Genomic DNA, 22,248 nt, shown 5'->3' with positions numbered 1-22,248 from the left:
TCACAGCCTGGAAACAATGATTCCTATCATACCTTGCCTGCGCCTAGAGTTCCTATGGTGGGCAGAGGCTTGCCAACAAAACAAGGGACTGTCATTCACACCACCCCCTGCTGCCCAAACCATAACTGCAGATGCATCAGACTATGCATGGGGGACTCATCTGGTAGGGAAGTGCATTCAGGGCAAATGGAACCCAAATCAAATGCACCTTCATATCAATCAAAAGGAAATGCTAGCTGTACAGAATGCACTGACAGCCTTCAAGGACTACCTTCATCCAGGACAATTACTGATAAAGACGGACAACACCACGGTTATGTGGTACATAAACAAGCAGCAGGGTACACATCCCTATCCCTTCTGCAGACTAGCCATGACATTGTGGAACATGGTCCTGGGCTACCAAGTACAACTACAAGCTCAATTCCTGCCAGGAAAGCAGAATGTTCAGGCAGACAAACTAAGCAGAAATCTCATGGACCCTCATGAATGGAAACTGGAACCATGGATTTTCAACATGTTGACACGCAAATGGGGGAGCCCAGACATAGATCTTTTTGCCTCACCCCAGAACTACCAATTGGATAAAGTTTGCACAAGAATTCATTACAAAAAAGCCTGGAAAGTGGATGCTCTGTCCTTCAGCTGGAAAAACCTATCGGTCTATGGCTTTCCCCCTCTGCCTTTGCTCTCCAAAGTTCTACTAAAAGTCAAACAGGACAAACCAAAAATGATTTTGATTGCTCCAGACTGGCCTTGCCAACACTGGTACCCACTCCTGTGCAGTGTGTCACACATTTCTCCGTGGCACCTGCCTCATACACCTTCCTTACTGTCTCAGCAGGAAAGCCAAATTCTACACCTTCAGCTCCAAACGTTGAATCTTGCAGCTTGGCTAATCACTTAAATTCACCCTTAGCATCCCTCAGCAAACCTGTGATGGATGTCATTTTGGAGGCAAGAAGACCTAGTACTAGAAAATCTTATGCTGACAAATGGAAAAGATTCTGTGCCTGGAATCAATCTCAAGGGATGAGCACAGCAGTGCCCAATTTACCTCAGATTTTGCAATACTTAACTGAGATGCTTCATAAGGGCCTGTCTTTTCTTCCATAAAAATCTATGCCTTAGCCATTTCAACTCATTACAACACAGACCCCCCCCTCTTCTCTCATCCTCTTCTAAAGCAGTATCTCAGAGGGGCCAAAAACTTGAGACCACCCAGGAGAGCTCCAACCCCTGCCTGGGACCTTAACTTTTTTTTTGGAGAAACTCACTCTACCTCCTTTCAAGCCAGCTGCAACTGCAGACTTAAAATTTATTTCCTGGAAAACAGCCTTCCTTTTAGCAATCACTTCAGCTAGAAGGATATCTGAATTACAGGCCCTTATGGCACTGGAGCCTTTCACCATCTTTCATGCGGACAGGGTGTCACTCAGGACCAATCCATCATTCATGCCCAAGGTAGTATCCAGTGTGGCTCTTAATCAGTCCATTCATTTCCCAACTTTCTTTCCCAATCCACAGAACAAGGGAGAGCGGATTCTGCATTTATTGGATGTACACAGACAACTTGGATTCTACTTGGACAGGACTAAATCCCGAAGAAAATCTGAACAACTGCTGGTAGCAGTTGCTGCAGGGGCAGAGCAGAAGGCTATTTCAAAGCAAATCTTTTCTAAATGGATAAGCCATTGCATTCATTTCTGTTATAAGCACCATGTAAAACCTATCCCCCAGGGGATCAGATCTCATTCCACCAGGGCTGCATCTACTTCAGCAGCCTTTCTCAGAGGTGTTCCTACCAGGGATATTCTAGAAGCTGCTACCTGGAGTTCAGTTCATACTTTCACCAAGCATTATCACTTACCAATTTTCTCTAAATCCAGAGCTGGCTTTGCCACTGCTGTATTGCAGGGCCTTATAGCTGGTCCTAATGCTGTATAAATCCATCCTCCCAACCTTAGCTTTGGGAATCTACCCAAATGTAATGACTGCAACAGTGAAACACGATGAACATAGTACAGTTGTGTACACTTACCACAAATGTAGATGTTTGAGTGTATTCACTGTTGCAGTCCTGGTTACCCTCCTTCCAGCCCCGTTTTTCTTTTGCTATACCTCTTCTTTCTTTTATTTTGCTTAAAAGCCTTTTTGGTGTATTTGCTTTTGTTTGGAGGTATATTTTTGTGTTTCTTATTATATATAGATATATATATTTTGCTCCCCATTTGGGGGGGCACCTGACATCTGCGGCAAGAAAAACTGATGTAATGGCATCGGCTGCATGTTTTATATCCCTGACAACCTGACGTCATGGAAGAAGGGACTGCAACCGACGCAGGACCAAAGACTTTGTTAATCAGACTGACTGAGGGCAACCTGCCAGCAGATTACCCAAATGTAATGACTGCAACAGTGAATACACTCGAACATCTATATTTATGGTAAGTGTACACAACTGAATTTTACGTTTCTATTTGCACAGGACAAAAGCTTTTCGTAAAACTGACCAACTTTTCATTTCTTATTCCAAACCCTTTTTAGGGAAACCAGTATCCAAAGTTACTATTGCCCATTGGATTTCTCAGTGTATTATCCGGATGTATTCTATCAGGGGGATTTCCCCGCCAGGTCAGGTAAAAACACATTTTACCAGATCTATGGCTACTTCAGCGGCTTTTTGGTCCAGAGTCTCACTGGATGATATTTGTTCTGCAGCTACTTGGGTCTCATCTCATACCTTCATCTCACATTATAAATTGGACATCGTATCCAGGAACAGGGCATCCTTTGGCTTTGCCGTGCTCTGGAATATCCTTCCATGAGGGCCTCCCAGATGTATAGTAGCTGGGGACTCTGTCCCACAGGTTGAAGAACAAATGACAACTAATTCAGATAAAGAAGTTATGTACTCACCATAACATTCCATCTGAGTAGTTGCTCTTCATTTGTCTTCAACCATCCTCCCCTTCCCCTGGCCTTGTCTGAACTGTTGTGGACCATATATCTAAAGATGTTGGACACCCTCTGGATGTCTTTGTTCTGTTCTTTACTCAGAAAACTTTTTTCTGGTACTGACAAGGTCCTGTTTGGGTTAGGTGTGAGTAATGGATTGAGCAGCAAACTCAGTCTGAAGGGAGGAAGGACACATTATGGGTAAGGGGAGGAGCTTTGAGCTCGGATCAGATGTTGGATATGTGGCCAAGTCAGATACGATAAGGATCCGTAACCCACAGGTTGAAGACAAATGAAGAACAACTACTCAGATGGAACGTTATGGTGAGTACATAACTTATTTTTTCAAGACTTGTCCCAACCCTGTAGAATAAACTTCCCCTGGGTTAAAGAACACTGAAACTATTGCTGACTTCAAAACCAAACTGTCTGATCAACTCCACTTCTGCTTCCAACCCTGCTTTTGTCTAGCATTATAGTGAATCTTTGCACAATATTTTGGATGATCTGCCATGTTACTGTTTATTTTTGTTGTGCTGCTGTTTCTTCTTTGTACTTTTATCTTTGCATTTACTAAAATGTACTAAGCAATATGTAATCAACTTTTCTGTGAAACGTGTCTTTGGACCAGTCCACCTACCCAGTTATCAAACAGAAATAAGTGAGTGAATAAATAGTGTTGGATGTTTCCCTTCTGAAAGTCTTTCTGTTAGAACGATGACCTTCATTAAGTGGGCTGCTGCCCAGTTCAAATTGTCTTCAACAACTTTCCAGGTTATATGTCACCCAGTATCCTCATGGCACCATATACCTGGCTGCACACAAAGTTTCAACATTACATCCAAAATCTGTGGGATCAAATATCAGTTCAACTGGACTGTCTTTTTCACATCCCAAATTTGATTGTGGAACTTAAGTGCTAGTTATTGATGGTATAGCCCTGTCTGGGAAAATATTTTCTCCCTTCTCAGCCAGAAGCTCCTGTAACAACAAATGCCTCAAATTCTAGCTAAGGAACTCAGTTTTTAGTATCTGTCTTTTTACAGGGAATGCAGTCTCCTAAGCAAGTAAGGATGCATATCTCCCAAAAATGTCTGCAGTTTTGGTGCTTAAAGTATTCAAACACAGTTTTTCTTCAGTAGTATTTCAATTTTATACCAACTCAACAATCATATGGTTCCTAAGCAAACTGGCACAAAAGTAGTCCTGGCTTTGTAGATTGGGCATGTAGGTTGGAGATCTGACATTGTCTGTAAACCTCTGGTAGCAGGCAGTTCACCTGCCAAGCACGGACAGTTTGCTGGCAGACTTCTTAAGCTAGATGACTTGGCTAGATCATGAATGACAGATAAATCCACACATCTTCATGGAAGCAGCTAAAATGTGAGGACACTTGGCCAAGGTTATATCTATTACTCAGGTCTTATGCAGCATAACAGAATGCCCATTTCAAATCTTGGGAATGCAGCCTCTTGACTGAATTTCCACTAATTCTCAAGTGTTTCTACAAAAAACAAGGAAAAAATGTTCTTAATACTGATAGTACCATTTTAGCCCAGTCAGCTATGATATTCTCATGTCAAGGAGACAGACTTGACTTACATGCAACTTTCTGTAAGAGAAAGGGTACCTTCTCTTTTAAAAACTCTGTCTTGCAGCCTGGGTGATGGAAATTTTAGTCCAGATGGAGTTTTATTTCTTTTACAGGTCTTTCGGGTCCTTCGAAAAGCAAGAAAATACATGAGAAAATGTTATTCTGTGACCATCATAATTATGTACTATACCACTTCAAGAACAAGTCTTAATGATCCAAGACTGACTTTCTGAACTTTCTTTATAATGGTCTCTCTAGATTAGCAGTTTAAGGCTCACTCTTCATGCTTGTTGGCATGTATGACTGTCTTAAAATTTGACATTGTCCTCTAGGCTGTTAATTTTTAACTCTTAACTGTATGAAAAGAGCCTTTGTACTTTCATGTGATTTGAATTTTGCATATAAAACTCTGTAAATTATCATTTTGTACTGGGGCACACAATTGCTGACTCAGAGAAGAAAATCTTTTTATCTGCTACTTCAACTAGGAGGCTTTCAAAGATGCACGCAATAAACCTTCCAAATTGTCCATAAAAGTAGATTGGCACTGTTAAAAAGCCAATAAACGACTTTTCCCAGATAGTCTTGAAAATTAAAACTCAGTAAAAAAATAAATAAAATAAAAAGGATGCAGCTGTCTTGTTAATAACATAATGAAGAAAAAGCTGCATACTTTTTGTTTGTAGTGTTTTTTTTTATTTTGTTTTTATTAGATTGGCACTGCTAATTAAGTTTTGCATGTTAGGTATTGATGTGAACAAAAATATTTTCTGATTCCCTCTGTCTGATATTGCAAGAACCAAAACATTCTACTCCCCTCCATGTGTCCACATTCCTAGTATTCAGTGGAACAGATTTCGATAATATGGACTCCAGAAGACAACTGTTTGCTGATATTGACAGAACTAAAACAAATTTCAAAAATGTAATTGACTTTTTTTTTGTAAATATCGGGTTATCCTTGTGTGAAAACAAGTTGTATATCCAACTGGATATCTTTGTACACTGAATTCAGTTGTGATTCCTAAGACAAACTTATTCAAAGTACTATCAGAGTAAATTCCACTATTGCAAAAAATAGTTTTTAGTGTCTTTTTCAAAGGAGTAAATTTTGTAAATGTTGTAGCCAATTTCAAATTTTACATCGGTCCTTAGTTCATACTTAAAAAAACACTACAAATGAAATATAGTCTCAAAAGTTATAGATGGCTTGGTACAGGGGGGTGTCCATGATATGCTTAGTTTAGACTTTAACCAGAATTTGGATGTTTATCATGGAATGCTACCCGTTTGGTATTGTGAAGATGGGGGTCACTGAAGCATTGTAATGCAGTTGTCTGCAATGCACAGCGTAAAAGCAGAATGACTGAAATTTCCTTGTTTCCATCCCTTTATGCCTTTTCCAAGGTCTTTGTTTCATTTAGTATAGAGAAAAGTTGCCTTAGTAAAAAAGGTTTATTTCCATATAGGTTATATTGCAATCAAACAAATAATCTTGTGTCTTGCCAGTAAGAATAAAAGCACCTGCAAGAGAAAAAACATCCCTGAAAATGAGAACATCTGATAGCCTCCTGTATCACTGTTGCAGTATTCCTCACCTTAGGGATCTCCTACCAAGGACAGCCCAGTGCCCGGCCAGTATACCAAAGCCTTTAGATCTTGTATGCACAGTACATTATATGTATGCTGCCCGCACAGGACATAGGGCATAAAGGTGATGTATAGGCACTTGGGTGCTTCCCACAATCACACCTCCTGTAGTATTTGTAAAGTGTTTGTGCCTATGATTCATAGAAGGAAGTTGTCTTCCCTGGTCATCTATCTTGAGAACCAGTGGCTTATAGTTAGCCCAGGGTAATGTGGCGGAATCAGTTAACCTCCTAGGTACTACCATTAAGCAAGAAGAAGACCAATAAATCTTTGCTGGATTCTTTGGCTGTTCAGCTGCCGATGGATGTCTCTACAAACGGGTGATATCTGTGTACGCCATCTGGTGTTGACTTTGGATTTCTCTGCCATAACTCGGTCGGAGGCCGGCATGGATCCTTCTTTTCACACCCTCTGACACCTTGCAGATGTTTGTTCTGAAAGTCAAGGGTGAGCCACAGTTGGTTATCTTGAAGGGCCCTAGAGGGATTCTGCAGTTTCTGGTCAGGGAATAGGTTCTGGGTACTTGTATTGAATCTTGTCAGGGTTCAGAAACTCCAGTGTTTGTTAGGGTTGCCATCCCTACCAAGAAAAAACAGAAGACTAAACATACTTCTGTGCACCTTAAGGATCCTCAAGGGGAATGGTGGGAGTTTACGTAGGGCCTATTTGATGCTTTAATGTCCCTGAAGCTTCCCCAATGTGTTTCTGTGCCTACTCCAACTTGGACTTCAACTCCTTCTAAAAGGCCTAGGGAGCCTGATTCCTCAGATGAAGATTCAGAGTCTAATGATGAGTCCTTGTCTTACTCTTTCCAGATGCTTTCACCTTTGGCTTATGGTTCTGATAAAGAGGAATCCATTAGCCCTGAGTCTCCTTTGGGGAAGCTGTCTTTTGGGGACACAGTAACCAGAATGATGGAATACTTTAAGTGGGATGCTTCTCAAGTATCTGATATCCAGAAAAGGTATAATGAGCTGCTTCAGGTGGACAATCCTAAACCTTCTGCAAAATCTCCTGTGTTGGCTGCTTTGTTGGACACCTTTATAGCTGCTTCTAAGTCTCCTGATTCTCAGCCTTCTGCTTCAAAGAAACCTGGCAGGTTCTGTAGGGTACCCGAGGATTGACAATTCTTATTTAAGTGTCCTTCTGCTGACCCTGCTGTGGTGTCAGTCTCCTCTGACAAGCCTTCTAAACTTTTGCACTCTTTCAAGCTTTGGCCTTCAGATAAGGATAGTAGGACAATGGAGAGAACTGGCAAGAAGGTTTATACTGCTTCTGCTTTGGCCTTTCAAGCCATTAGACCCACATGACCAGATATGCTCTGGCCCTGATTGCCCAGGCTTGTCAGATTTTCTGACCTCCCTGATTCTGAAGCAAAATCTACTGTTCTGTCTATTTAAGGTTCTACCTGTCAGGTGGCTTATCATTCTGTTAAGTGTAGCTATTATGCTGCTTATGCATCTTCCAGAGCTGCTGCCTTTGGGTCAGTCTTGAGGCATTATTCTTGGCTTTGCCTGCAGTCTTTACCTGAAGACATTAAGGCCAAGTTGTTGGATGTTCCTTTAGATAATACGCATCTCTTTGGGGCTGCTGCCTTTGATATGTTTAAGTCTCTTCAGCAAAAAGCTAACTTTACAGGATTTTAAACATATTTTTGTATTCTCTATCCCCAAGTTCCAGGGGAACTATCCTACTAGGGCTGCTTTTGTTCGTAAGCAGCCTTTTCAGGCACCAAAGGCAGGAAGGGTGGTAAGCGAGCTCCTCCTGCTAAGTCTTCTCAGGCTTCTGAGGCTCAGAAGCCTACTTTATCTGACAAGCCTGTTTCTCTTTGACATCTTGCCCCCCACCCCACTCCTTGGCCAGGTTCTCTTGTTCCTTCATCTCTCCCTCTGTCTTCCAAACTGGCATCTCATCACCTCAGATTCTTAGGTTTTCTCTATCATCCACCAGGGTTACTTCGTGATGTGGAAGCCTGTCTCTCCTTTTTCAGGGATTCCCCAACCTCCTCTGGAACAACTGCCTCATTTTGTGGAGGTTGTTGGGTCCCTTTTGGACCAGGAACTATTCAACCTGGCCCTCCTTGACAAATAGGAAAGGGATTTTACTCCAGGATGTTCATGGGCCCTTGAAAGGAGGGCACTTGGAGACCTATTCTGGACCTCTCCTTGCTCAACACTTTTCTCAAGATTCCTTTTTATTTGGATACTTGTTTCTTCAGATCCTGTTTTTTTCTTATTTTACCCAAGGCTTTTCTGATGTCCTTGGATCTGAAGGATGCTTACCTTCATATTCCTATTCACCCTCTTTTCAGGAAGTGTTTATGTTTCTTCCTCTCATTTTCAGTTCACTGCTTTGCCCTTTGGTCTCTCTGCTGCACCAGTAGTATTTACAAAATGCCAAACTCCTTTGATTTTCTTGTGCAGGCTTCAAGGCATTCAGACTTTTCCCTATCTAGATGGCCTGCTGCTTCAAGCACCTTCTTCCAGTCATCTGCTACAGGATCTGGAGTTCACCATATCTGTCCTCCAAAGTCTGGGGTTCAATGTCAACTTTCAATAGTCTGTCCTGATTTCCTCTCAGGCCAATGTGTATCTGGGGTGCAAGATTCAGGCAGTGCTAATGTTGGCTTCTTTTCCACCTCCAGAAGTTCTGTCCCTTGACAGTTTTATTTCATCCTCCTCTTTCTCTGCCTGCTATTCCAGCCAGAGAGTTTCTTCAAGCCATGGGATTCATGACCTCTTCTATTTGAATGCTTTTTCCTGCCAGACTGCACACGAGGAAGCATCAGGGGTACCTCAGGTCAGTTTGGCTGCATCTGTCCCACCCTCTGGATTCCAGTGTACTTGTCCTTCCTTGGTCAAGTGGTGGATTCAGCAACTTTCCCTCAACCCAGGACTGCCCTTTCAGCCTCAAGTTCCTTCTCAAGAACTATTTACCAACACTTTAGACATGGGCTTCCTGTGGTCAACTGAAAGTTCAGGATCTTTGGCTCCCCCACCAGAGGTCAGACCATATCAACATCAAAGAGATGAGAACTCTGAATCTGACCCTTCAGGCTTTTTACTCCATATTGTCCTCTAAAGGTTTACATGGACAACTCAACAGTGATGTGGTATGTCAACAAACAAGGGGGCATAAAGTCATCTTCCCTACAGGATAGCTCTTCGGGCCTGGGATCTGACTCTCAGTTATTAACCCTTCAGGCAGTGTATATTCCCTTAGAGCACAGTCTAGTGGCAGACACCTTGAGCAGGTCCAAAACACAGGCTTACAAATGGATACTTCACAGAAATGTGTTTTTGGACATAGTCCATCAGTGGGATATTCCTCAGGTAGATCTTTTTGCCTCCCCTCTGAACAGACAACTCCTTCATTTCTGTTCCAGAGTGCAATACCATCTGGCTTGGAAGACAGACACTCTTTCTTTTCCTTATAAGTGGATGTTTCTCGATGCCTTCTTTCCCCTTACTCCTGCATGAGTCCTGCAAAAGATTCAGTTGGACTCCCAGAAAATCTTGTTAGTGACTACATTTTGGCCAAAACAGAACTGGTTCCTCCTCTTAATACATCTGGCCAGGGGCATTCATGACAAGGTACCTCACTAGTTAGAAATCCTCACACAGGACAAGGGGTCATTAATCCATATTCACCAGTCTCTAACTGACACTGTGGGTGTTAGGGTTTTGATCCATTTTAGGCACGTCTTTTCTGAGGACATGCTCAGGGTATTACAGGAGGCAAGAAAACCAGCAACCAGAACATCTTGTATGTCCACGTGAAAGAAGTTTTCTGTCTGATACCATGGTCGTAACTAAGATCCTTTTTCAATGGGGGCCCGTCAGGTTCTCTCCTGTTTGTGTGAGTTGCTTCAGTCTGGCTTGGCCTTTTGTTCTGTAAATAGTCAGATATTTCTGTCTGTCTGCCCTTGAATATTCCTTTGGCTTCATGGTTTGAGGTCAAGCAGTTTTTCAAAGATGCCCTGCATCCTAGGGCCCCAAGGAAGCCTGTTCCTCCCCCTTGGGGCCTTAATTTTGTTTTAGACAAATTGACCCAGGCTCCTTTTGAGCCTGCAGTTTCAACTTCTCTCTCAGGACCATGTATATCTGGGTTGCAGGATTCAGACAGTGCCATTGTTGGCCTGTTGTCCGCCGTCAAAGGTTTTGTTCTTGACAGTTTTCTTTCTGTGCTTGCCTTTCCAGACAGAGTTTCTTCAGGCCCTAGGATTCATGTCCTCTACTATCCCAATGCTCCCTCTTTGCCAGACTGCATATACTGAAACTTCAGTGGTACCTTAAGTCAGCTTGGCTTCAGCATTGCCACCCTCTACATTTCAGAGTGCCTGTCTTTCCTTGTCTAAAGAGGAAATTCGAGTGGTGGATTGAGCAACATACTCTCAAACCAGGCCTGCCCTCTCAGCCTCCATTTCCTTTTCAAGAACTGCTCACCAACGATTCAGACATGGGGTGTTGGGGCTTCCTGTGGTCACCTGAAAGTTCAGGGTCTCTGACCTCCCCATCAGAAGTCACACCATATCAACATCGAAGAGATGAGCGCTCTGTTCTGGCCCTTCAGGCTTTTCACCCCATTCTCTCTCCAGGCCCTCTAATGGTTTACATAGACAACCCCACAGTGATGTGGTATGTCAACAAGCAGGAGGAGCATGAAGTCTTACCTTCTTTACAGACTGGCTGTTCAGGCCTGGGATCTGTCTATCAGTTAGCTAACCCTTCAGGCAGTGTATTTTCCTTCAGAGCACAGTGTAGTGGCAGAATCTTTGAACAGATCCAAAACACAGGCTCATGAATGGATGCATCTGATGTTGTTAATCTTCATTCATTCATTACTGATGGGTATCGGTTCCATCCTCAAAACCGAGTCAGCCATTATAACAAGCTCACACCAGCCAAAAATCTCTCAAGCTAAGCTTACCCGTAGTGCCCATCTCTCTTTCACCTCAGATCTCGTTTGCCGCATATAGTATCAAGATGAGTCAGGCCAGCTCTCAAGCTAAGTGACTTAAAATTTATACTTCATTTGAAATTTTTTTCTCTGCTTTTGTGAATTTTCTATTTTATTAGTAGTCATTTAGATAAGCTGCGGTGGTGCAGCGGTAGCATTGTTGCCTCACAGCAAGAGGTTCTCCCGTTCGATTCTCAGCTGGAGCACCTTCTGTGTGGAGTCTGCATGTCCTCCCCACGGTTGAGTGGCGTTTGAAAGACATGCGTAGAATGGGCGTGCCTTTGCTGAAGGTTGGGCATCGAGCTGGCACCTCGGCACCCATAAAAAATCTACTGCCAATCATTAGCGGACCGGAGTTCTGCTATGGCGACCCCTAACCGGGAAAAGCCAAAAGAAGAACAACATTAGTAGTCGTTTAGAGTTTGCTACCCTTGCTTCCTGTTTGAGTGCTTCTTTCTGATTCTTTACCAAGATTTTGGTATTCTTCATTCCACTTCTGGTAACAGGCCTTCCTTACCTCCATGGTAAATTTTAATTCCATTGCTGGTATCCCCCCCCCCCTTTTCTTTCTTTGTCGGTTTACCCATTGGGTACTTCTTATTTATCATTGTTGGTAATCAAAACAAAAAAAAAAAAAATCACTCCTTCTTTTTCTTGACTGTGTGTGTGTGTGTGTGTGTGTGTGTGTGTGTGTGTGTGTGTGTGTGTGTGTGTGTGTGTGTGTGTGTGTGTGTGTGTGTGTGTTTGTGTGTTTGCTTTGTATAATGTTATTTGACAAGCCTTTTCCTTATTATTGACAATGGGTGACAAAAAGGGGACAGGAGGCTTTAAGCAATGTGATTAGTATAGCAGGAATATGCTGAATTCTGATGGACATTTATCCTGTGTTTATTGTCTCAGAGTACCAAATCGAAAAATTCAACCCCCATACGATTTATGTAAGAGCTTTAGCACCTGCACCTTGACAGAAAGGAAAAATAAACTAATACTCAAAGGTCTCCTAAAACTCCTTTCTTGGAGGCTATATCTGAAGCAGAGGACTCAACCCCTGCTAAAAAGGAACATAAAAAGAGGAGTCAATCTGTAACCTTCCTGTCCACATACTAGTGACTCTAAATCTGTTAAATCTCCCATGAAATTGATGGCAAAGCATCCTAAATTGACTCCTGCAATCTCGGCACCAGGGCCTCAAACCTCTTTTATGATACCGTCCTCGGCAGCAGGGCCTCAAACATCTACTACAGTGTCGCTCATGATTATAGAACCACCCAAAACTTCAACTCCTACATTACCAACTTCTGCTACAGTACCGATGCCCCTGTCAGCACCAGAAATAGTCTCCCCAATTCAGGTCACTACCCCCCTCCTACACCAACTTGCTGGTCCGTTGACCATGGTGCTGAAGGGCGAAATATTACCTCAGACATGATACTCCCCGTCGACAGACCCCTTTTTTGAACAACAGTGCAGTTCTTTTCTAGAAAGCCCTGATTCTCTGTCGGGGATGTCAACCTGCTCCTCCAGGAGCCTTTCAGAATTCAACGTAGTGAGACTAGTGGATCAGCTCCTGGTGGCCAGAGGAATTCCAGGTCATTCTAAATCCTCCCTCACACCCAGAGCCGAGGAATTTTCTCCACAGATTCCAACATATATTCCTCCTTCAACCTCCTTGGAGGTATCGGAATCCTCAACGCTGATGCCTATCCTGGTACCAGCTTCTTTGGTTCCATTGGTAGAGGTTACCATGGCTGTGGAGTCTACACTATGGTCCTCAACTCACTCAGAGCCGAGCTATCCTTGGGATAGTGACTGGTCTGTCAGCACCGTGATCCCTAGTATGGGGCCTATTTTTTCTCTGGCGCCATCTACTATGGTTCCAGTTGTCTTGACGACATTGAGTCCTCTCATGGCTCCTTCCCTGGGCGTGGGCTCATCGGAGCGGGGTGTGACCCCAGTCCTGAGGTTGTCTTTCTCCACTTTCTCCGTTCTGGGCTCCCATCCCTCTCTGGGTGGACCTGCTTTCCAGGTGATGGAGAGGGCACTTGCCTCTGCAGGCTCGCAGCTGGTTCCTTCTGCGCCGGATTGCCACAGATATATAAAATGTGTATATATATATATATATATATATATATATATATATATATATATATATATATATATATATATATATATATATATATATATTATGTGTGTGTGTGTGTGTGTGTGTGTGTATATGTATATATATGTATATATATATATATATATATATATATATATATATATATAAAAAATGTCCTCTGAACCGCAGCTGACAGCCCATTACTTTGGGACATCGAGCATGGGAACCTCAAGATACGCTTCCACAAGTTCCCACTTTTCGGAGTCTTCTTCAGATGCCCTCACTGAGGATGTACCCCGTAAGAGATCTTGCAAGAGGAAGCACGTGGAGTCCCCCAAAGAATCCCTTACAGAAGATACAGACTACAATGAAAGGGAAAGGTCCCCATGGTCACCCCCTGAGGATGTCTCCTTTGGAGACATACTAGACATTTTAAAGCAGTGTGGAGACTGGAAGCCCACCAACCCTTCCTCTGAGGAGTCTGTATTCTTGCAGGCTTTCTGTGCTCGACTCTCTGTGTTGTTGATCTTCATTCATTACATCCCACCCACCATCCCCCTCTGAAAAAACTGGAGATTCAGATTTGGTCCTACCTCATGATATGGAATTTGATCAGATAAAGCCTCCGCTTTCTCCCTTTTTTTCTTATGGGCAAACTTGATCTGAGGTGATAGAGGGAGGGGCACTATAGGTAATCTTAGCTCAAGAGTTTTTGGCTGGCGTGAGCTTGTTATAACATCTGACTCGGTTCCAAGGACGGAACCAATACCCATCAGTAATGAATGAATGAAGATCAACAGTGGAACATTGTAGTAAGAACATAACTTCTTTTTCACAGAGACATGTTTTGGGGCATAGTTCATCAGTGGAGTATTCCTTAGGTAGATCTTTTTGCCTCCCCTATGAACAGTCAGCTCAACCTTTTCTGTTTCACAGTGCCATGCCATCTGGCATGGAAGACAGACGCCCTTTCTTTTCCTTGAAAAAGGATGTTTGTCTATGCTTTCCCTTCTGTTCCCCTGCTTCCAAGAGTCCTGCAACAGATTTAGCTGGACTCCCCAAAAATCTTGCTAGTAACTCCATTTTGGCCAAGACAGCACTGTTTCCCCTCTTAATGCATCTGGCCAGGGGCAATCACTACAAGTTACATCACCAGTTGGACCTCTTCACACAGAACAAGGGGTCACTCTTTCATCTTCACTTGTCTAGTGTTCAACTGACACTGTGAGTGATGGGGTTTGATCTCTTTTAGATACTTTTCTGAAGACGTGCTCATGGTTTTACAGGAGGCAAGAAAAACAGCAACCAAAAAGTCTTATATGTCCAAAAGGAAAATATTTTCTGTCTGGTGCTTTGCTCATAGCCAGGACCCTTTTTCACTGGAGGTCCCACTCGTTCTATGTTATTTGTGAGTTGCTGCAGTCTTCCTTGGCCTGTTCTTCTGTAAAGGCCCATTTGTCAGCTATTTCTCCCTATCTGTCCTTCAATCCTCCTTTGGCCTCTGGTTTTGAGGTCAAACAGTTTATTAAATGCATCCTGCATCTTTGGCCCCCAAGGAAGCCTATTTCTTCTCCTTGAGACCTTAATTTTGTTTTGGAAAAAATTGACTCAGGCTCTTTTTGAGCCTGCAGCTTCAGCTTCTCTGCAACACTGTACCTGGAAAACTGTCTTGTTGCTTGTTCTTACTTCTGCTTGCAGGGTTTCTGAACGTCAGGCCCCAATAGCCATTCCACCTTTTTTGTTTTTTTCACAGAGATGGTGTGTCTTTTTACTAATCCTGCTTTTATGTCCAGGATTGTTAATGAGTTATCCTTAAAGGAAGTTCAACTGTCTAATTTTTCCTTCTCCTCAGTCTGCTAATGAGAGGGTCCAGCATATCTTGTATTTGCACAGACAGCTCAGGTATTATTTGGATAAAACTAAGACCATTCATAAGTCTGACCAGCTTTTTGTTTCTTTTCATCCCAGGACTTTGGATTTAGCTGTTTCCAAGCAAACAATCTCTTCCTGAATATCTAAGGTCATTTCCTTTTGTTGTTCTTTTCATGGCAAGTGTCTGTTTACCTCAGAGCTCATTCCACTAGGGCTGTTTCCTCTTCTGGTGATTTCTTCAAAGGTTTGGGCATCAATTCCATCCATGAAGCTGCTACTTGGTCCTCAGTGCATATGTCTACTAAGCAAATAAACTGGATGTGGTGTCAAAGGGCCAAAGCAGGTTTTGCTATGGCCATCCTGCTGTATGGGTTTGTTGAGGGCTCTTCCCAGCCTTCCACCTCCCACTCCTTTTCTTGGCTTTTGTACCCTCCCTAAGGTCCACAGTATTGCAACAGTGATATAGAAGGACAAGGTACAGTTGTGTAAAATCTTAACATAATAATAGATGTCCTTCTCTTCACTGTAGCAGTATTCAGTCCCTCCCTCTGTCCCCCCTTTTCTTTTGAGCTTTGATTTGGTTACTCTCCTGGCTGAAGGTCCCCCTTTTCCATCTGCATTTTCACCCATTGGATGTGCATAGCCTGCTTTTGTCCTATAGAGGCTGTTCTCCACTGGGGCAATTCAATTCCGGGTACCTGTGTCCTTATGTCATCTTATAGGTTCATAGGTAGGTACTAGGCTATTGGCTGTAGGGCCCATACAAGCCTAGCCAAAAAGGTACCCTGGCTTTCGCCACCCAAGAAAATTATTTTCATGTGCCTTTGTCGAGCAGAGCCACAGAAGTGATCCCTGGGGTGAATTTCCTATTTCCCATCCAGTTATCAAGATTTGTCTTGAAGAGTGCTAATGAAGAGCTTTGTTTGATATAGATAGGTAGTTTGTTCCAGACTATGGGAAGTCTGTGGGACAGGAATCTATCCCTCTAGCATGTTCTGTTTATTGTGTTGACAAGGTTTAGGTTCCTAGAGCGTGTATCTTGGAAGGATTGGGATTTGTTTAAGTGGAGCATGTCCAACAGCTCTGGGTTTGACATAGCTTTGTATGTTAGGAAGAGATCGCCTCTGAGTAGGCGATATGCGACGGAGTAAAGCTGGAGTTTTTTGAGACAGTCTGTGTAGGGCATCTGTATGAGGCCTGTAATACTCTTTGTGAGGTATTTCTGTGGCCCTTCCAGTTGTTGTAGATGTCTTGTGAGGTACATACCAAAAGGGGCATTGTACTCAATAATGGGTCTAATGAGTGCCGAGTAGAGGGAAACAATGACCTCTTTTCCCTGGAAGAGAAACCTTTTGTAATGAGGAGTGCCACATAGAAGGATTTCCTGACTAATGTGGCGATGTGATTGTCAAAGGAGAGACTGCTGTCCACCTGTGTCCCAAGGTCTCTTATCATACTTTCGGTGTTAAGTAGAGTACAGCCTATGCTGTAGTTCATGGGTACAGAGTTTTTACCAAAGGGGATGACAATGCACTTTTTGGCATTGAACTTGAGGCCATGGCTTTGACACCAGGCATCTGTCTCACTGAGGCCCTTTTGTAGTATGTCCACATCATTAGGAGTTTCGATTATGGCTCCTAGTTTGCAGTCATCTGCGAATTTTGTTAGCCAAAGACCTTCTGTGTTAGCCTGTACTTCAGAGAAGTAGATACCAAACAGGAGAGGACCCAGGACTGAAACTATGGTACTCCACTTGTCACTGGTCTGAAGTCAGATTTGGAGTCTGCTACTTTCACAGTGTGGGTTATGTCAGTGAGCCAGTTGGAAACCCATCTTGTGACATAGGGATTTATACCTAGTTTAGTGAGTTTATCTATAATTCCAGAGTGGGGGATGGTGTTGAAATCCTTGGCGAGATCTAGATAGGCTGGGTGAACCACATTACCCTCATCTACGGTGACTGCTTCAATGAAGTCTAGCAGGTTTAGGAGACATGATCTGCCTTTTACAAACCCGAACTGGGTGGGGTCCAGAGTTTGTAGATTACCAGTGTCTTTGTTTATAAGTTCCATGATGATACGTTCCATGGCCTTGCAGACCAGGCTCATCAGACTAATGGGTCAGTAGTTCCCGGTGTCCGTGCTGACTCCCCCTTTGTGGAGTGGGATAACCGTCGTCGTGCGCCATTCAGTGGGCACAAAGCCTGAGGTGAGGCTATGATTGAACATGATACTTAGGTGGGGTGCCAGTTCATTCTGTAGTTCTTGTAGAACGCAGCCTGGGATGTTGTCAGGTCCCACAGATGCTGTGTTCTTGGCTTTGGAGAGTGTGTCTTTTACCTGTGCAGCTGTGATTACAGGAACTGTGCATTCTTCCGGTATAGAGATGGGCCCTTTAGGGGGTGAGAGGGGAGTAATGTTAGCACTGAACCTATCTGCCAGGATGTTGGCAATATCTGTTGGTTCTGTATATTTAGTGCCATTGTGCTGTAACTCAGAGCAGATCTGAGTGTTGCCATTGAGATTCTTGACATAGTTATAGAATGCTTTGTGGTTGCCCTTAGAATCACTGGCGATTTTGTTTTCGTAACTAGCTGTGGAGGATTTTATGAGGAATCTCAGCTTCTTACTGAGGCTGACCAGGGAGTTTCTCCAATCATGGGATTTTTACTCTTTTTTGCAACAGTTTCTTTCTTCTGTTGTAGAGTTTGTTTATGGCAGAGGACCACCAGATTGGCTTCCTTTTTTGGAGGACAGCATTTTGGTTCTGTTATGGATAGCACGATCCATGCACTTGTGTAAGTTCTTATAAAGTGCATTTGTGTAGGATTCAGCAGTTGTATCTCTATTGTCCATCTGCATGGGTGTCGTGAAGTTTGCCACTTCTGTCTTAAGAAGCGTGAAGTTGGCTTTGGAGAAATTTTTTATGGTGGATTCCCTAATGGGGGTGTGGATGTCTAGGGTGATTAGCTTGTGGTTGGATCTGACCAATGAGGAATTGACCTCTGGTGTGGAACACCGGTCGCCCATGTTGGTAATGACCAGGTCCAGGATATTGCTGCCCTTGGTGGGGGTGTGGATACGTTGATCCAATGCGTTGAAATTTATGAATTCCTGAAAACGAGCAAAAAAGCTGGTACATGAGTAGTTTCCCCAGTTAATGGTTGGGTAGTTGAAATTGCCCATTATTAGGGTGTTGAGTTGTACCCTACATCTTTATGCTCTATGTCCTGTACAGAGAGCATACTTGTGATATACTGTGCATACCACATCTAAAGGCTTTGGTATACTGGCCAGACAATGGACTGTCCTTGGCAGGAGATCCCTAAGGTAAAGAATACTGCAACAGTGAAGAGTAGGACATTTACTGTTATGGTCAGATATTACATTACTGTACTTTCTTAATAATTAAAGGCAACTGTTACTGCTTTTGGTGATCACACCTCCATGATTATCCAGAAAGTGAAATAAATAATGGCCACAGTAATGTATTTTAGTTGTTGCTGCTGTTATTTACACTCTCTCTACCCCAATCAGTGTAATGGCAACAGTACTGTTTTTTCATTTGCTGTTGCCATTCACTGTCATACTTTCCACCCTAAGTGCTGTAATGACAACAGTAATATATTTCAGTTTGCTACTGTCATTTACTGCCATTCCCCTAATTCACTTCCTTTAAATACAGCAGTTATTTATTTCCATGTACTGTTCTTATTCACAAGACCCCACTCTGATCACTGTGATGGCAACAGTATTGAATTTAATTTGCTGCTGTCATTTACTTTCATGCTCCCCACCCAATTCAGTATAGTGGCAATAGTTATGCATTTCATTTCATTTGGTACTGTTATTCCTACACCTCACCATGATTATTATAATGACAACAGTAGTGTATTTCAATTTGCTGTTATCATTCACACACCCTATCATGTTCATTATCATGGCAAAAGTTGTCATTCACAAACTCTCACCCAGATCACTATAATGGTAAGAATGATGTATTTCAGTTTGCTGCTACCACATACCCACCTTCATCCTTATAATGTTAACTATAATATACTTCAGTTTGATGCTGTCACTTACAGCCATGCACACTCCTCCCAGCTGTTTTAATTATAACAAAAAATAAAAAAATACGTGCCTGTCACAATAACAGAGCACACTTTGACTAGCTATGTTTGGTCACTGTGTGAGAGGGAGGAATTCAGTGTTGTACTGCCTTAGTAATTTACTGATTCTTTGATTATCCATTCTTCCTAATATCCATGCTGATTGGGATAAAGTGAATAAATGGGAAATGAATGAAAGAGTGAAATCCTTACTTTACTGCATTGCACACTTCATCAGCTTAAATTAAAACACTGAACTCCTTTCATCACTTAATCTTATCAATGGGCAGTTCATTGTAATGGGCTTTGGTGCTCAAAAATTGTCCTGAACTTAACCACTAGGTGACTTGTATCCAAGTATATACAGTAATTAGTCCTGGTGACATGCTAAGGTGTGAGGTCAATGAATACTTGACATTTGTGTTAGATTCATGTTCCACCACCAAGACCGTACAAGGATTGTATGGTGAATCAGTCTTTTTTCCAGAAAAGGTCCCAGTGTAGCCATGTTAACAAAGTTTGATGACTACAGCCTTATAGCCTTGTATCATCAGTGTACCACATCCAGGACAGTAGTGGTAGTAGATTAACCTTTGCCTGGAACAAGTCCTAATTGCAAGTGTACATAGTACATTAGTTCTGTTTTGGCACTATACATCTGTGTCACCTTTTTAGAAGTTTGTTTGTACAAGGTTGTACTATTTGGCTAACTGATATGGACAGATTTACTGCATCTTCTGTGCCATACATGTTCCTCGTGGGTTATTTAATGTTAATTTTCAGCTCATTCTTTTAGCACATATGGTTTCAGATTCTGATTTGAACACATTCACTGGAGCTTTATTGTCTTTGCAAATGTTAAAGGTGCAACCAGCCACAGCTCACAAGCTGAAACTACTGATGTAAAGTTTTTTAGCAGTATAGTATAATCTCAGAATGACCTTTATGTCCACCCAGTACTAAGACAACAGAGCCACTTAAATCATCTGCTATTATATTTAATATCTCACATAGCTGCACTTTCATCCCCTTACCATTTGTATTATAAGTCTAATAAGTTCTAAATGCATATATAATAAGATAATTATAGAGGTTCTTTTATAATTGTTTTTATTATTCCTTTTCTTTATTTTAATTATTTTAGGCCTGGATGCAGTATGCCTGAAATTTGGGATGTTGAAGATCCTAAACATGCTGGCAGAACACCATTGTGCACCAAGCTTTCTAAAGAAACAAGGCCTCATTTCATCACAGTATTTGAAAATGATGTCTACAAAGTTCTGAAGATTGTGCAACATGGACATACATGATAAGAAAGTGTTTGATGGACTTAATTGAGCTTTTACAGCTGGTTTACAGCTGCTTTTTGTAGCAGCAACTTTTTGGTAATGTTATGTGTATGGCTACAGAAGTATTAAGCTTTTTATTTACGAACAGAAGTATCAGACTGCCTATTACCAAAGCTCCATTTTCTTTTTTATTGATTATTCATGAGAGGTCAAACACTTTTTATATTAAATAGACTAGTGTTTATGAAAAAAGTGAAATTATCAGTCAAATTATGGGTCATTTTTCAGGGAAAGAAAACAGGAATGTACTTTAAATTTTAAAATATATAAGTGATATACCAGTTCTGCAACTGTAAATTGGAAGAAATGTAAAACCCCCTTTAATACAGTCTTTTTTTTTTTTTGAAAAATTGTTAATAGATTTGAAGCGAGAACAGACTCAAGGATGTGAATTTTTCATGAATTGCAGTATTCATCCTAGAGTTCAGCATTACATCTAATAACATTTTCATTTCTTTCAGCATAGTGCTTTGAAACAGTAGAAACATTGTAGTGAACCAAACCGTAATGTTAATCTTTTATTTTAGCACTTACTAACACTCTGGGATATAGGATCCAAGGCTCCTCCAAGACAAAATAACCATGAAGAAGTGATCAGTAGAGATTTATTTTCACTGATTTTTTCATAGAGCCATAGTCTAAATGTCTTAACTGTCAATGTGGCTTTCTCAGTGCAGTTCTGCTTTGTACACTCATAGAGTCATAGATTGTTACTAGGCTTTGTAAGCCTAGCCAAGTTTTGCCAAAAGAATATTGATGTCCTGTATCTGAATAGGACATTGACAGCCAGGCATTTATAAGTTACCTCTGTCCATATGTTACGTGGGTGGCTGACCGGGTATAAATTTTTTATTCTCTGTCCACTGGTCTAGGTTGTAGTTAAACTGGGTAATCGACAAACTCAGCTTCACATGGTTAGGAAGCCTGTTCCATAGAAGGGGCAGTCTCTGGGACACATATCTGGCTCTCAAACATGTTCTAAGTCCCGACAAAATTCAGGTCCCTAGACTTTGTATTTCTCTTTGACTTATGAATATGTAGGGGATGCATAAGTGTGGGGTTTGCAGATGCCTTGTAAGCCAAACATAGATCACCCCTCACCAATCTGTAAGGCACTGAGTAGAGGGAAAGGGCTTTAAGGCACTCTGCATAAGGCAGGTTTGTTACACCTTGTATTCTTTTTGTAATGAACCGCTGAGGTCACTCTAGTTGCTGCATGTGCTTGGTCAGGTACATACCAATGGGAGCATTGTACTCTATGATTGGTCTCGTAAGGGCAGAGTACAGTGAGATAATGACCTCTTTGGACCTAGATGCCATGCCCTTACTTATAAGTTGAGCAACATAAAAAGATTTCCTCACCACTGTGGCCACATGGCTACTGTCTATGTGCATACCCAGATCCCTGACCACTGGATTGACTCTTAGATACGTATTATCAACATGGTAATTAGCCGGGTTGGTTGACTTCCCAAATGGTACCATTTTGCATCTCTTTGCACTGAGTTTAAGAGCATGGCTTTAGCACCATTTGTTAGTTCAGTGATAGACCTTCTTGAAGAATGCTAGTGTCTGCAGGGGAGTTCATGATAACCCCCAGCTTGCAATCATATCTGCAAACTTAGTCAGCCATAAACCTTCAGCATTTGCTTCCATT

At 42.1% G+C, this 22,248-nt stretch overlaps 1 protein-coding gene across 1 annotated transcript in view; it reads left to right on the top strand.

Annotated features, from left to right (window-relative positions):
- The window catches only part of DPY19L1 (dpy-19 like C-mannosyltransferase 1), a 2,139,210-nt gene extending 2,118,241 nt beyond the window's left edge, over positions 1-20,969 (top strand). The window contains exon 22 of the mRNA XM_044065091.1: positions 20,387-20,969. Coding sequence (XP_043921026.1) covers positions 20,387-20,552 — 166 coding nt within the window. The 3' untranslated portion in view covers positions 20,553-20,969. The remainder of the gene's footprint in view (positions 1-20,386) is intronic.
- Positions 20,970-22,248: the final 1,279 nt, after the last annotated feature.

Source organism: Protopterus annectens, chromosome 3.part0, assembly GCF_019279795.1.
Source record: "Protopterus annectens isolate FY-2018-M chromosome 3.part0, PAN1.0, whole genome shotgun sequence".
Lineage (NCBI taxonomy): Eukaryota > Metazoa > Chordata > Ceratodontiformes > Protopteridae > Protopterus > Protopterus annectens.
The sequence above is the reverse complement of the archived record's forward strand: the minus strand, read 5'-3'. Positions and strand labels throughout refer to the sequence as shown.